Below are 14,482 nucleotides of genomic sequence, written 5' to 3'. Positions count from 1 at the left end.
GGCAGCTTGCATTTCTGCTCAGCAGTTCTCCATATTGGGGGGCATGGAGTTGACATCTTGCTGTACTGCAGTGTGTTATGTCAAGCTCACACAGCCCCATGTAACAGCAGTTTATATGACAAACTCACTGTACGTGCAGCTATGCCCAAATTCTTAGGAAAGCCATCCTCACTGAAAGTCCATGGAGGCAGTTGTCAGTCAGGGCTGTCTCGACATAGTAAGTCAGGGGCAGCCTCTAATACCAGTCCAAGGCTCAGGCCACCATCAGGCATATGCTCAAGGTGTCCTTGGTCAAGAGGTTAAGGTTAGTCTGTTTGCTCCATAGCAGTGAGTCCAGGTGGGAGGGCTAATGCTGTTGGAACAATGTACAGGCAGCAGTCAGGGGATTGACACTTCTCATCCAAGGCTGGCCAGGTAAGTTGTTCAAGGGCATGGGAACACAATTAAACCATCAGCTCCATCCAAAGAATCAAGAAGAGGACTTGGGGATGTGGGGAGCAGGAGCAAGAGCAGCCATTACCAGAGGAATGGTACTGTGCCAATTAGTCTGAGGAACAGAGAGCTGCAGGTTGGGATTGGTAGTGGGAGGGTAAATGGCGTCCATTTTCTGCAAAGGGAGGATATGGTAAAGCATGACTGGGAATGGGATTATGTGGGAGAAAGCCACATCCACACTCAATAGCACCCTCACTTCAAGTGGCAGACAATGTATGACCACAGCTGGCACAGTCAACTCATATGGCGGGGGGGGTGGGGGTGAAAGGTGGAGAATTGTAGGCTCATGTAGACAGGTTGGGTGGGGACTTGAAGAGGTGTGAAGCTTATGGGTTTACAGGTAGGGCTACCAGGAGATGTGGATGTCTGGCGGCTTTCCAACACATTGAGGCTAAAGTTGTAAGCCACTGGCTGAAGAGGGCTCGCTGTCACCTTCCATTGTGCTGGAAATCGAAAATGCACAATGAGGAAGAAAAGGACTGTGAGAGGGGAGGCTCAATGTCTCAATGTCCACTGATGTTAGAGGTCTGAGAGGGAAAGAACATTGCACACAGACCCATACAATGAACAGTACACAGATGTGTGGGGTTCTATTGGCTGGCCATCCTAACACATTGCTACCTCTGTGTGTTGGCCGTCCCTGACAATGACATTGTTGCACAACTCATTGACAGTTCCACATTTGGGCACAGGGGTCACGGAAGAATCGGGATGTTTAATAGTGAGGGTGAAAGGTGTCAGCAGCACCCACAGCCCTGTAAATGGCTTCTTTCTCATGCTTCCAGATGATGCAACAGGCTCTCAGACAGATTTCCACCCATAGAACTTAGTCTGTGGTCATGAAGTGATGTCTCATGCTGTCACCAAACAACTTGAATCTAAGCAGAGAGACTAAGCAGATGAAAGGTTAGATCAGTGACATTTATACCTTTGTCACCTGTGCCAACAAAGGGCACTCAATAAACTTTCTTCTTCCACTCCCTCTCACCATGTCTTATCGTACTTCTGGATTCCACAGTTGGGTGGAGGGAGCTTGCTCATCATTGGAGCCTGTTAGCTTCGGACATTTGGCCAGGTGACCTGTGGCACACTTCTGTCTGGCCAAACCAAAAAGTTTTTTTTGCAATTTTTGCTTTAACTTCCATACTTAGCCCTGGATGCTTTCTCCCCTTCTTACAATCTCTCTTCTTCTCTGGAAAATATTTTTAATCAGGAAGTATTGAATATCTTCTTAAATGTCTGTGCCACTGTTCAGCAACAGTCCGAACTGATAGTCTGAGTTAGGGTGGCACTGTGGGTCAGTGGTTAGCAATGCTGCCTCACAGTGCCAGGGACCTGGGTTCAATTCCATTCTCAGGTGACTGTCTGTGTGGAGTTTGCACGTTCTCTGTGTGTCTGTGTGGGTGTCCTCTAGGTGCTCCAGTTTCCTCCCACAGGAGCAAAGAGGGAAAATAGGAGGCCATTCGAAGAGTATCCTACTCAACCCCTGTATTTCCCAAGTTTAATCCATCTAGCCAGCACATTCCTGAACACTATGGGCAATTTTGCATGGTCAATCCCCCTAACCCACACATCCTTGGAAATACAGGGTTGAGTAGGATGCTCTTTGGAGAGTCAGTGTGAATGTGATGAGCTGAATGGCCTACTTCCACACTGTAGGGACTCTATGATAACTGTTTCCCCAGATTCATTTTCTACGGAACCTTGTATTTTCTCTATTTGCTCCTGACAGGTTTACAACAGACTAACAGATCTCCATTATCCACGTATGCATTCGTTAAATGGATGTTTTAAATAAGGGTAACAATCAGGAAAGTATATGTCATTGAGATGTATCTGAGGATCATGTTTAGAATTGAAGGAACTGACTGACTTGTTAGCGGATTATATCAGCATTCTGATGAGTGGCAATAATGAATGAAGAGAGAGGAGGTGAGAATACATATTGAAGCGGAACCACGGGCGCTGCTGGTTCACAGCAGCGATGTGATGGAATTAGTTTGCCCGTAGAATAATGATGTGGGTTGTACACGACTGGATATACATGAATTGTCAATTGTGCTCACGCCTCTCCCCCTGTCAGGTCTTTGACTATCTTCCCGCATTGAATCCAGGTAGGGATCGCTACATTCCTCTTCAGTTACCTCTGACTCTTTTTTTCCTTTGCATTTCCAGGAATTCCTTCCTTCCTTCCAGCCATCTCATGAAAGCAAGAAACAACTTTTAGTCTCTCTGCTCTATTTCTACTTCAAATTCATTTGTTCATCAACGCTTCTGAATTCCACCTCTGCCTGCAGTGAAGTGCAATCACGTCAGAAAAGTGTGTATCACTCCCAATTGTAAAAACCGACAGTCACAGCGTGTGCAGCACAGAAACAGACCCTCCAGTCCAACTCATCCATGCTGACCAGACGTCCTAAATTAATCTAGACCCGTTTGCCAGCATTTGGCCCATATCTCTCTAAACCCTTCCTATTTATGTACCCATCCAGATGCCTCTGAAATGTTGTAATTGTAGTAGCCTCCACCACTTCCTCTGGCAGCTTGTTGCATACATGCACTGCCCTCTATGTGAAAAAGTTGCCCCACAAGTCCCTTTTAAGGTTTGCATGTAAAAATAAACACTAAGCTCTTCCCCCACTGTGAGCAGCTCTCCAGAAGTTCCTCCAAGGTCAGCTGTGAATTTCACCGTTTGTTTATTTTTCTTGGGCCGCAGTCAGATGTCCAGAGAAACCTGCTACTAAACAGCACAGGCAGTTATCTATGCAGGTTCATTGCTCCTTTCTTCACCTCCCCTCACTGGTGCCTGCACTCTCAATTCCTCCCATTTTAAAAGTACCTTGGTTTTGATTCTTTCTCCCCCAGAGTTCCAAAACAAAGCAACAGCTTATAAAAGTAATTTCTGCTTCAAGGAAATCAGCTCCAACACTGAAATAACCTCAACAAAGGAGCAGCTCTTAGAGTGACAGTTTTCTCCCATCCTCCGCCTTGGATGACCCAGAATCCAAACCTGAGATAGAAGAGCCAAGATTCAAACAAAACAGACGTCCACACCGAACCTGGACATTATTGTACATGCCATCATTTTCCATGCTATGCATCCACTCCTCTGACTTCCTGCCTCTACTCATATTGGGCAATAATTATTTTTATTCATTCACTCCAGGGACGTAGATGTCATTGGCTAGCCAGTATTTATTGCGGGTCTCTACTTGCCCTTGAGAAGGTGGTGGTGAGATGCCTTCTTGAACCACTGCTGTCCCTGTACTGTAGGTATTCCCAAAATGCCATTAAAAAGGGAATTCCAGGATTTTGATCGAGCAACAGCAACATATTGCCAAATCAGGATGGTGAGTTACTAGGTGGGGAACTTGGGGCTGGTGGTGTTTGCTGCCCTTGGCCTTCTAGATAGAAGTGGAAGTGGGTTTGGATGGTGCTGTGTAAGGATCTTTAGCGAATTTCTGCACTATATCTCATTGATAGCATACACTGTTCCTACTGAGTGTCAGTGGTGGAGGGAATGGATGCTTGTGGTTCCAATCAAGTGGACTGCTTTGTCCTGGATGGTATCATGGTTCTTGGGTGTTGTTGGAACTATAACCATCCAGGCAAGTGGGGAGTACTCCACCACACTCCTGATTTATGCTTTGTAGGTGGTGTACAGGCTTTGGAGAGTCACAGTATTCCTAGCCTCTAATATGCTGTTGTAGACTCTCTATTTATGTTGTAAGTCATAGAATTCCTACAGTATGGAAACAGGCCACTTGGCCCAACAAGTCCACACCGCTCCTCTGAAGAGCATCCCATCCAGACCCATTTCCCTACCCCTGTATTTCTAACCCACCTAACCTAAACATCCCTGACCACTATGGGCAATTTAGCATAGCCAATCCACCTATGCTGCACATCTTTGGACTGTGGGACGAAACTGGGGCACCCAGAAGAAACCCAAGCAGACGCGGGGAGAAAGTGCAAACTCCACACAGACAGTCACCCGAGGCTGGAATTGAACCCAGGTTCCTGGTGCTGTGAGGCGCCACTGAGCCACTGTGCCACCTCAATTAGGTTTCTGATCAATGGTAACCCGTGGGATGTTGATAGTAGTGGATTCAGTGGTGGTAACACCTGTGAATATCATGGAGTGGATTGTCTCTTTATTCAAAATGGCCATAGCGTGGCATTTGTGTGGTATGAATGTTACTTGTCACTTTCAGCCCACGCCTGGATGTTGTCCAGATTTTGTTGCATTTGAACATGGATTGCTTCAGTATCTTAACAGTCATCAATGGTGCCAAACATTACACAATCATCGGCGATTATCCCCAGTTCTGAAATTATAATGGAGAGAAGGTCATTGATGAAGCAGCTGATGATGGTTGGACCTAGGACACTACCCTGAGGAGTTCCTGTAGAGAAGTCCTGGAGCTGAGATAAATGACCTCTAACAAGCTCAATTATCTTCCTATGTGTCAGGTACGATTCAAACCACGAAAGAGTTTGCCACCAGATACTCATTAATTCCAGTTTTGCTAGGGCACTTTGATGCTACACTCGTTCGAATGCGATCTTGAGGTCAAGGGCTGTCACTCTCACCTCTGGAATTCAGCTCTTTTGTTCATGTTTGAACTAAGGCTGTAATAAGGTCAGGGGTTGAGCGGCCTTGGTGGAACCCAAATGGGCATCGCTGAGCAGGTGCTGCTTGGTAGGACAGTTGATGACACCTTCCATTACTTTACTGATGATCGAGAGTACATGGTCGAGGGTGTTAGTTGGTTGGGGTGGATCTGTTTTGCTTTTTGTATACAGGACATATCCCAGAAATTTTCTACATCATCAGGTAGTATCCAGTGCTGTAGTTGTACTGGAACAGCTTGGCCAAAAGTCCAGCAAGTTCTGAAATGTAAGTCTTCAGTACTATTACTGGAATGTTGTCAGGACCTCTGCAGTATGCAGTGCTTTCAACCCTTTCTCGATATCACATGGAGTGAATGGAATTGACTGAAAACTGGTATCTATAATGCCGAAGACCACTGGAGGAAGGTGAGATGGATCATCCACTCATCATTTCTGGCTGAAGATTGCCAACAATACTTCAGCCTTATCTTTTGCGTTGATATGTTGGGCTGTTCCATCATTGAGAATGGGAATATTTATACAACCTTCTTCTCAAGTGAGTTGTCTACTTGTCCACCACAATCCACAGCTGGATGTGGCAGGGCTACAGACCTTAGATCTGAGCTGTTAGTTGTGGGATAGCTTAGCTCTGTATATCACTTGCTTTTTATACTGGTTGGCACACAAGTTGTACTGTTTTGTAGCTTCACCAGGTTGATACCTCGTTTCTAGATTTGCCTGGTGCTGCTCCTGGCATCTGCTGCACTTTCCATTTAACCGGGGTTGATCCCCTGGCTTGATGGCCAAATGGGGGATGTGCCGGGCCGTGAGATTGCAGATTATGGTGGAGTACAATTCTGCTGCTGTTGATGGCCCACTGCGCCTCATGGATGCCCAGTCTTGAGCGGCTAGATCTGTGCAAAGTCTGTCCCATTTAGCACAGTGATAGTGCCATACAGTATGATGGACAGTATTCTCAAAGTGAAGGCAGAACTTCATTACCACAAGGACTGTGCGGTGGTCACTCTTACCAATGCTGTTGTGGACAGATACAGCTGCAGCCTGCAGATTGTTACGGATAAGGTCAAGTATGTGTTTCCCTCACCACCTTTCGCATACCCTGTCTAGCAGCTCTATCCTTCAAGAACCAACCAGCTTGATCAGTAGTGTTGCTGCCTAGTCAATCTTGGTGGACAATGGAATCCCTCATCCGGAGTATCTTCCCAACTTTCCCACCATCAGTGCTCCTGCAAGTGTTGTTCAACATGGAGCTGAGGGAAGACAACATGTGGTAATCAGCAGGATTTCCATGCCCATGTTTAGCCCGAGGCTATGAGACTTCACAGGGTCTGGAATCAATGTTGAGGACTCCTAGGACAACTCCCTCCAGACTGTATACTACTGTGCCTCCCTCTCTGCTGGTCTGTGGACAGGACATTTGCAGGGATGGTATCAAAGAAATTCTCTGGAAGGCATTATCCCACTACACAAATATTCTGGGTACAATGTTAAAGGAATCATGTGCCTTTAACTAAAAGTTCCAATTCTTAACAACTGAAATACATATAAAATGTGACTCATAACACAATTACATACTTTCAGTAAAGAATGTGAACATCACTAGGTATCTACTAGAGGTGATGTGGTGGTATACTCAATGTCTAGATGAGTTGGTTGCTTGGTTGAGATCATAAGGCCATGGAAAAGACATGTTTGTGAATGGGGAGAGCTGCCACAAACATAAATAGGATAAAATGGGTAGCCATTGAAACATAAAGTAGGGAAGTGTCAGGATTTCACCTAGCTGTCCATGATCCATCACCTAATATCCAGACCTGTCAAACTACCAGCAACAGAAACAACACCTGAAATGTTTTGGTCTCAGTTCCAGCGACTATGTTTTCACACTATTTGATGTTTTATATATTCATTTATAAATGAAATCTGAAGTAAACCAAAACTCATTGGTTTTTAGTACCATGTTTTGGTGTCAGTTTTTCAGCTACATAAATGTCTTGACAGTTCATGATCTGAGAGACATTGCCCAGGGTTCCCTCCATTGCGACCCTTCTGGGTGGGGCACGTCTACAGAACTTCAGCAAACCAGTTATGAGTAAGGGTCACTTGACCTGAAACATTAACCTTGATTTCTCCCTAAAGATGCTGCCAGATCTGCTGAGCTTTTCCAGCAACTCCTGTTCTTGTCTCAATAAACCTGGTGAAGATTCAGAGCCTTATAGCTGGTCACCTACTTTCTCACAACTTTGTTCTTCTCATATTTCCAGGAATTAACTTACAATTTACTGACACAGCTGTCTATAAATTTTGCAAGCTGTCTTCTCTACCCAGGAACAAAAAATAAGTTGCTGGCGAAGCTCAGCAGGTCTGGCAGCATCTGTGAAGGAGAAAACAGAGTTAACATTGCAGGTCCGGTGACCCATCCTCAGAACTGAGGAAGTGAGTCTACCCATGATAATGGGAACTGCAGATGCTGGAGAATCCAAGATAACAAAGTGTGAAGCTGGATGAACACAGCAGGCCCAGCAGCATCTCAGAGCACAAAAGCTGACGTTTCGGGCCTAGACCCTTCATCAGAGAGGGGGATGGGGAGTGGGCTCTGGAATAACTAGGGAGAGAGGGGGAGGCAGACCGAAGATGGAGAGAAAAGAAGATAGGTGGAGAGGAGAGTATAGGTGGGGAGGTAGGGAGGGGATAGGTCAGTCCAGGGAAGACGGACAGGTCAAGGAGGCGGGATGAGGTAGTAGGTAGGAAGTGGAGGTGCGGCTTGAGGTGGGAGGAAGGGATGGGTGAGAGGAAGAACAGGTTAGGGAGGCGGAGACAGGCTGGGCTGGTTTTGGGATGCAGTGGGGGGAGGGGACAAACTGGACTGGTTTTGGGATGCCCAGCCTGTCTCCACCTCCCTAACCTGTTCTTCTTCCCACCTCAAGCCACACCTCCATCTCCTACCTACTACCTCATCCCACCTTCTTGACCTGTCCGTCTTCCCTGGACTGACCTATCCCCTCCCTATCTCCCCACTATACTCTCCTCTCCACCTATCTTCTTTTCTCTCCATCTTTGGTCTGCCTCCCTCCTCTCCCTATTTATTCCACTTCCCTCTCCCCATCCCCTTCTCTGATGAAGGGTCTAGGCTCGAAACATCAGCTTTTGTGCTCCTGAGATGCTGCTTGGTCTGCTGTGTTCAATCAGCTCCACACTTTGTTATCTTACGTGAGTCTACCCAGACAGTCTAACATGGCTTCAAAACCTCCTCCCCACTGTGAATGAATGAGACAGAATGAAAGAAAGAGCACAACTGAATGTGAGAGAGAATGCAAGTGAAAGAGTGTAAATGTGTGAGAAAGTTGAGAATGTGAGAATGAGGAAGTGAGAGTCGAGAGTGGGTGTAGTCTACATGTATACTAAATAGTGATAGAGAGTTTGAAAGAGCGAATGCATGTGTACAAAAGTATAACAACGACAGGTTGAGTGTATATGTATGATAATGAGAGAGCCAGTGTGAGAAAGAGTGAGAGTGTGTGTGTGAATGTGCACCTGTGTGTGTGACAGAGACTGAATGAGTTACTATGAGGGAGTATCTGTGCCAGTGAGTCAATGAGTGTGAAAGGCAGTGAGGATGTGTGCGAATAAATGAGTGAGTGTGAAAGGCAGTGAGGATGTGTGTGAGTGAGTGTGAAAGGCAGTGAGGACATTTGCATGCAAAAGAAAGTGAGGATTCAGTGCCTTCTTAGTGCAGTAGGCAGTGTGTCAGCTCGTAATCTGAAGGTCCTGAGTTCAATCCTCAGAGTAGGCTAGCTTGAGACCCTGTGGCTTTTGGGGCGGCACGGTTGCTCTGTGGTTAACACTCCTGCCTCACAGTGCCAGGGACCCTTTTTGGATTCCAGCCTCGGGCGACTGTCTGAGTGGAGTTTGCACTCCGTGTGTCTGTGTGGGTTTCCTCCAGGTGCTCCGGTATCCTGCCACAGTCCAAAGATATGCGGGGTAAATGTATTGGCCATGCTAAATTGTCCATAATACCCAGGGACATTCAAGTAAGGTGCGTTAGACATGGGAAATGCGGGGTTAGGGGATGGGTCTGGGTGGGATGCTGTTCAGAGGGGTGGTTTGGAGCTGTCGGGCCGAATGGCCTGTTTCCACACTATAGTGATTCTATGATAATGTGTGCGAGTGACTGAGTGTGAAAGGCAGTGCGCGTGTGTGAGTGAATGTGTGAATGTGAAAGGCAGCGAGGATGTATACAAGTGAGTGTGAAAGGCAGTGAGGATGTGTACGAGTTAGACTGAGAAATAATGAGTGTGTGTGACAGTGAGTACGAGACATAGCAAGCGTGGGAGATCATGAGTGAGCGTGAGAGACAATTAGAAAGTGTGACAGACAGTGAGTATGTGTGATCATTCAAGCTGTGTTAGATTCTGGAATCACCCGATTGTTTTCATTTCAGGAAGTGTAAGACTGTAATGCAAGAAGTAAGGGAAAAATAGAGAAAATAGTGAACCATAGAACCATTAGCCTAACATCAATATTAGGGAGCTATGAACAATACATAGACAATCCTAATATGGTTAGACACAGTCAACATACTTTTATAAAAAGTAAATTGCGTTTTGCAAATCTAACAGTTTTTTGAGGACATAACCAGCAGAGTAGATTAAGGTCAGCAGTAGCTACAGCATATTAAGATTTTCAAAAAGCATTCAGTAAAGTATCACATAAATGGTTACTTCACAAAATTAAGGCACACATTAGGGTAATATGTCAGCACGCATTAACATTATTAAATGATACAGCATGTTGGAGGGGCCAATGGCTACTCCTGTTATTTCTTCCACTTCTATGTAAAATTCTGACACTTTTATTCTCAGTATATGTAGCCTGTCATTGATAACTCTGTGAGAAGGTGGTCAGGAGGCATCTTTTTGAAACACTGCATTCTTTAAGGAGAAGGTGTTCCCACTGTGCTGTTAGGTAAGCATTTCCAGGACATTGGCCCAGCCACAGAGAAGGACCAGCTGATATATGTCCAAACTGAAATGATGGAATTGGCATGTTGGATGGCTTTGTGGTTCAGATCCACATCACCACACATGGGCCTTCAATAATTTGCTACAATTTGAGGAATGCAGACAGAGAGTTAAAGTGCTTTAGTTCTTTCAACTGTTTAGTGATGGAATACTTACGTTGTCAATTGCATGATGCAACAAAGGACAGTGGGTCAGTTCTCTCCTGCAGGTGCTTGGAAAGAATTAAATCACAAAAGTAATAAAAACAGAAAGTGCCAAGGAAATTCAGCAAATCTGGCATCCTCAATGGAGAGAAAACAGAATTAATGCTTTGAGCCCAATATGACTCTTCTGAATACATGTGAAGTCGTACTGGATTCAAAGCATTAACTCTGTTTCTGTCAACACTGATGCTGCCAGGCCAGCTGAGTTTCTCCAACACTTGTTTTTATTTCAGGTTTCCAGTATCAGCAGCATTTTAGTTATAAATGGTACAGCAAACTTGATAATCGCCTCTGTCCTCCAAGTCTTTTGAAGGTCGACCCATATAGATTCTGCCAAGACATCATTTAGTTTTGGCAACAAAATATTCCAGTAAGACTGGTCCACTTGGCTAAACTAGTGAAATGCCCTACTTTAGAGACTTGAGTTCATAATCCCAGTTGACACTGCCAGTGCAATACTGAGGGAGTGCTGCATTCATAGATCATTGAACCTAGAATCCCTACAGCATGGAAACAGACCCTTCAGCCCAACAAGTCCATACCGACCCGCAGAGCATCCCTCCCAGACCCGTCCCCCAATCTAAAAATCCCTGAACATTATGGGCAATTTAGCATGGCCAATCTACCTAGCCTGCACATCTTTGGACTGTGAAAAGAAACTGGAGCACCAGAAAAAAAAATCCATGCAGGCATGGGGAGAACATGCAAACTCCACACAGACAGTCGCCCGAGGGTGGAACTGAACCTGGGTCCCTCGTGCTGTGAAGCAGCAGTGCTAACCACTGAGCCACGATGCCGCCCTAATTTGTTGGAGAAGCCATTTCTTGGGATGAGTTATTAGACTGAGGTTCCATTTCTGGACATTAAAGATCCCAGCCAGTATTTTGAGGAGGACGGGAATTATTCCCAATGTACCAGTCAATATTATCCCTCAGTAAACATCACAAAACCACATTACATTGTCATTGCCACACTGCCATTTGTTGGAGCTGGCTGAAAGCACATTATCTTCTACATTTCTGACAATACAATGCATTTGAAAAACACCTCATTAGTAAGAAGTTGTTTTCAAAGAACCTGAGCTGAAAGGTGATATAAAAATGTAAGCTTTATCTAGTCTTCTGCAGAGATATTCTCACTAGCTCTTTAGTTTAAAAGTAGAGACAGGAGGAGATGGCCTAGTGGTATTATCGCTGGGCTATTATTGCAGAGACCCAGATAATGTTCTGAGGATTGGGGTTTCCAATCCTGCCATGGCAGATGGTGGAATTTGAATTCAATAAAAATAGCTGGAATTAAGCAACTAATAATGACTGTGAATGCTGATTGTCAGGAAAAAGCCAGCTGGTTCACTAATGTCCTTTAGGGGAGGAAACTGCCATCCTCACCTTACCTGTTCTGACCTACATGTGACTCCATACCCACACCAATGTGGTTGACTCTTAACTGCCTTCTGGGCAATTAGTGATGCAGGGCCAGTGATGCCCTCATCCCATGAATGAATAAAGCAAAAACAAAACTTGTAGGTTAGTGGAGATTGCAGATTCTTCCTTGTTTGTGTGGGTATCCGCCAGGTATTCCGGCTTCCTCCCACGGTCCAAAGATTTGCAAGTTAGGTCGATTGGCCATGCTAAATTGCCACAGCATCCACAGATGTCTAGGTTAAGTGGTTCTTCCATGGGAAATGGTGGGTTAAGGTATAGGACAAGCTAGGGGTGTCTGGGTGGGATGCTCTTTGGAGGGGTGGCATGGACTCAATGGGACAAATTGGCTTGCTTATACACTGTAGGGATTCTATGATTCTAGTGGTTACATTCCACACCCAGTCTCACTCCCAATGCCATTTCTCGCTGTGCCCTGAGAAGTGGGGAGAAGGGGTGTGTGTTTCTGTAACTTCGACGATTACACTGCTGGGAGTAGAGTTCATGGGTAGGACCACCCAAACTGCACAGTTGGGAAGGTGGGCATAGGCAGACAGGCCATGCTGGTAGGGGATGAAAGACAGGAAAATTTGCAATTTTTATACAAACAACCCAGAGACAAACGCATTCGAAAGAAAGATCATCAATCTGAAACTTTAACTTTGCAGACATACTGCCAGACGTGTTGAGCATTTCCAGCATTTTCTAATGATAAATCAGAAACAAGACCAGAAGCAGAATATCTAGAGGGAGAAACCTGTGAGCTGCCAGATGTAATGCTGGATGAGGGAAGGCTCATTCTATACAGGCAGCAGTGAAAGAAAGAGGTGCTGGTTGGGAGACTCAAATTAACTAGTGGTTCTAAATGCAAGAAATGACCCAAATACTAGAGAGTACAGATAATAAACTGTGACCCTTAAAGTGTCCCCAAACTGATTTCCCTTTTATACATAAATCAATAATTACAAACTATCAAGTATAAAGAGTTAGAATATTCCATAGCTTTCCCCCAGCTATCTGTCCTAGCCTACATTTCACTATAAGGTTAGGCAGCCACTGGGGACACTGAGACCACATAGACTGACCTGAGGTGCATGGACATACAATACTTCTGTTGTTTCTCAGTGATGAGCTGCATTGGATCCAGGCAACAATAGCGGTAAGTGCAGTTTCCACAGCAGAACTGAAAGAATGAGCAGTCAAAACCAATGTGCCAGTTTCCCTGTTTATCTGTGTACCACAAACAGTCATTGTCTGCAGACACTGCATGAGAAAGCAGAGGACAAAACGACAGAGAAATAGAAAGAGAATAGGATCAATTTTTTTTCAGTGTTCTTCATAACAGACAAATCCCAGGAACAGGTTTGAGAGTTACATAATGTGTAAACATTTACTTCACGTTGAATATTGTCTATTGAATGAAAGCAAGAGAATGATTTTAAAAAAACTTACAATTTCAGAAATTATTTAATAGGCCCCTTGAAGCCAAATTGTAATGAAAATACAACTTGTGAGAGCCAAATCATTCTGTATTTCTAATCGAGCAGTAAAGGTCAGATAGGAACTCAAGATATCTCAGACATTGAAAATACTTTAACAATGGGAGTAAGGAGGAATATCATAGTGACAGAAACAGACATGGCGATAAAATGGATAAGACAAGAAGTTTCTGAAGGTTCAAAAATGTTTTTACAGACACTAACTGGTGAATGATACAGCCATTTATATTAAAGTGATAGTGCATTTTGATTGAAATTAGCAAGGTACTACAGAAAGGAGCTGGGTGCCGAGCTAATAAACTAGCCACCAATTCATCATTCAAAAGCCTGTCAATGGCTTATTCCTCATACTTGAATCTGACTCTTTTAAATTTCTTTTTATGTTAATGTTCATCGTTGGAAAACTGTACTTAATATTTCATAATGAACAAAAATGTACAACCAGTTCAGTACTGTAATACAGGGGTTACATTACTAATTGATTCATTGAAAGATCTGCCTGAATGACCCAGAGGCAGCAGAAAATTGGTCATCTTTCCCCAACTTGCCTTTACATGATTTCAGACCCACAATAATATTGATAACTCCTGGCTGATCTCTGAAATGGCTAAATAAACCATTCTGTGCCCAAATTATTCCATAACTTAAATATGAGTTAAATCAGATGTAACACTCAGCATTGACCAAAGCCCTGGAAATGACCAAGGCACAATCAGCTCAAACAACCCTGAACAGAGCTTCTCACTAAAATCTGGAGCTGTGAAAAAATTGAGAGAACTGTCTCACAGACCAGTTAAGCAACAGCCTACACAGTCACGCCCACTGAATCATGTGTTACACACAATGTCCTGGAAGCCATCATCACTAACCCTGGGTAAGGCCTGTTCCAATAGTAGGCCAGTCACAGAAGAGACTCAGCTCCTGACCTCATTACAGCCTTGGCTCAAACATTGACAAAAGAGATGAATTCCAGGGGTGAAGAGTGGCTGTCCTTGACATCAAGCCTACTTTTGACTGGGTTTGGAATCAAAGTGCCCCAGCAAAACTGGAGTCAATGGAATTGGGTGGGGAGGACTCTCTACTATTTGGTGTCATACAACAGGAGATTGGTTGTGATTCGAGGTGGTCAGTTATCTCAGCTTCAAGATATCTCTGCAGGTGGTGCTCAGGGGAGATGTTTTCCTATTCAGAGATGTTATAACAGACCT

The 14,482-nt window shown here is 44.6% G+C and overlaps 1 protein-coding gene across 2 annotated transcripts in view; it reads right to left on the bottom strand.

Moving 5' to 3' along the window:
* The window catches only part of LOC125462865 (comitin-like), a 64,815-nt gene that overhangs the window by 33,578 nt on the left and 16,755 nt on the right, over window positions 1-14,482 (bottom strand). Inside the window, exon 2 of one of the 2 annotated variants that reach the window (XM_048553308.2) lies at window positions 12,861-13,038. The exons of the other annotated variant lie outside the window; for it this stretch is intronic. Coding sequence (XP_048409265.1) covers window positions 12,861-13,038 — 178 coding nt within the window. The remainder of the gene's footprint in view (window positions 1-12,860; window positions 13,039-14,482) is intronic. 2 annotated transcript variants of the gene reach the window in all.

This window comes from Stegostoma tigrinum, chromosome 21 (genome assembly GCF_030684315.1).
Source record: "Stegostoma tigrinum isolate sSteTig4 chromosome 21, sSteTig4.hap1, whole genome shotgun sequence".
Lineage (NCBI taxonomy): Eukaryota > Metazoa > Chordata > Chondrichthyes > Orectolobiformes > Stegostomatidae > Stegostoma > Stegostoma tigrinum.
Note: the sequence above shows the minus strand (reverse complement) of the source record. Positions and strands in the feature narration are given on the sequence as shown.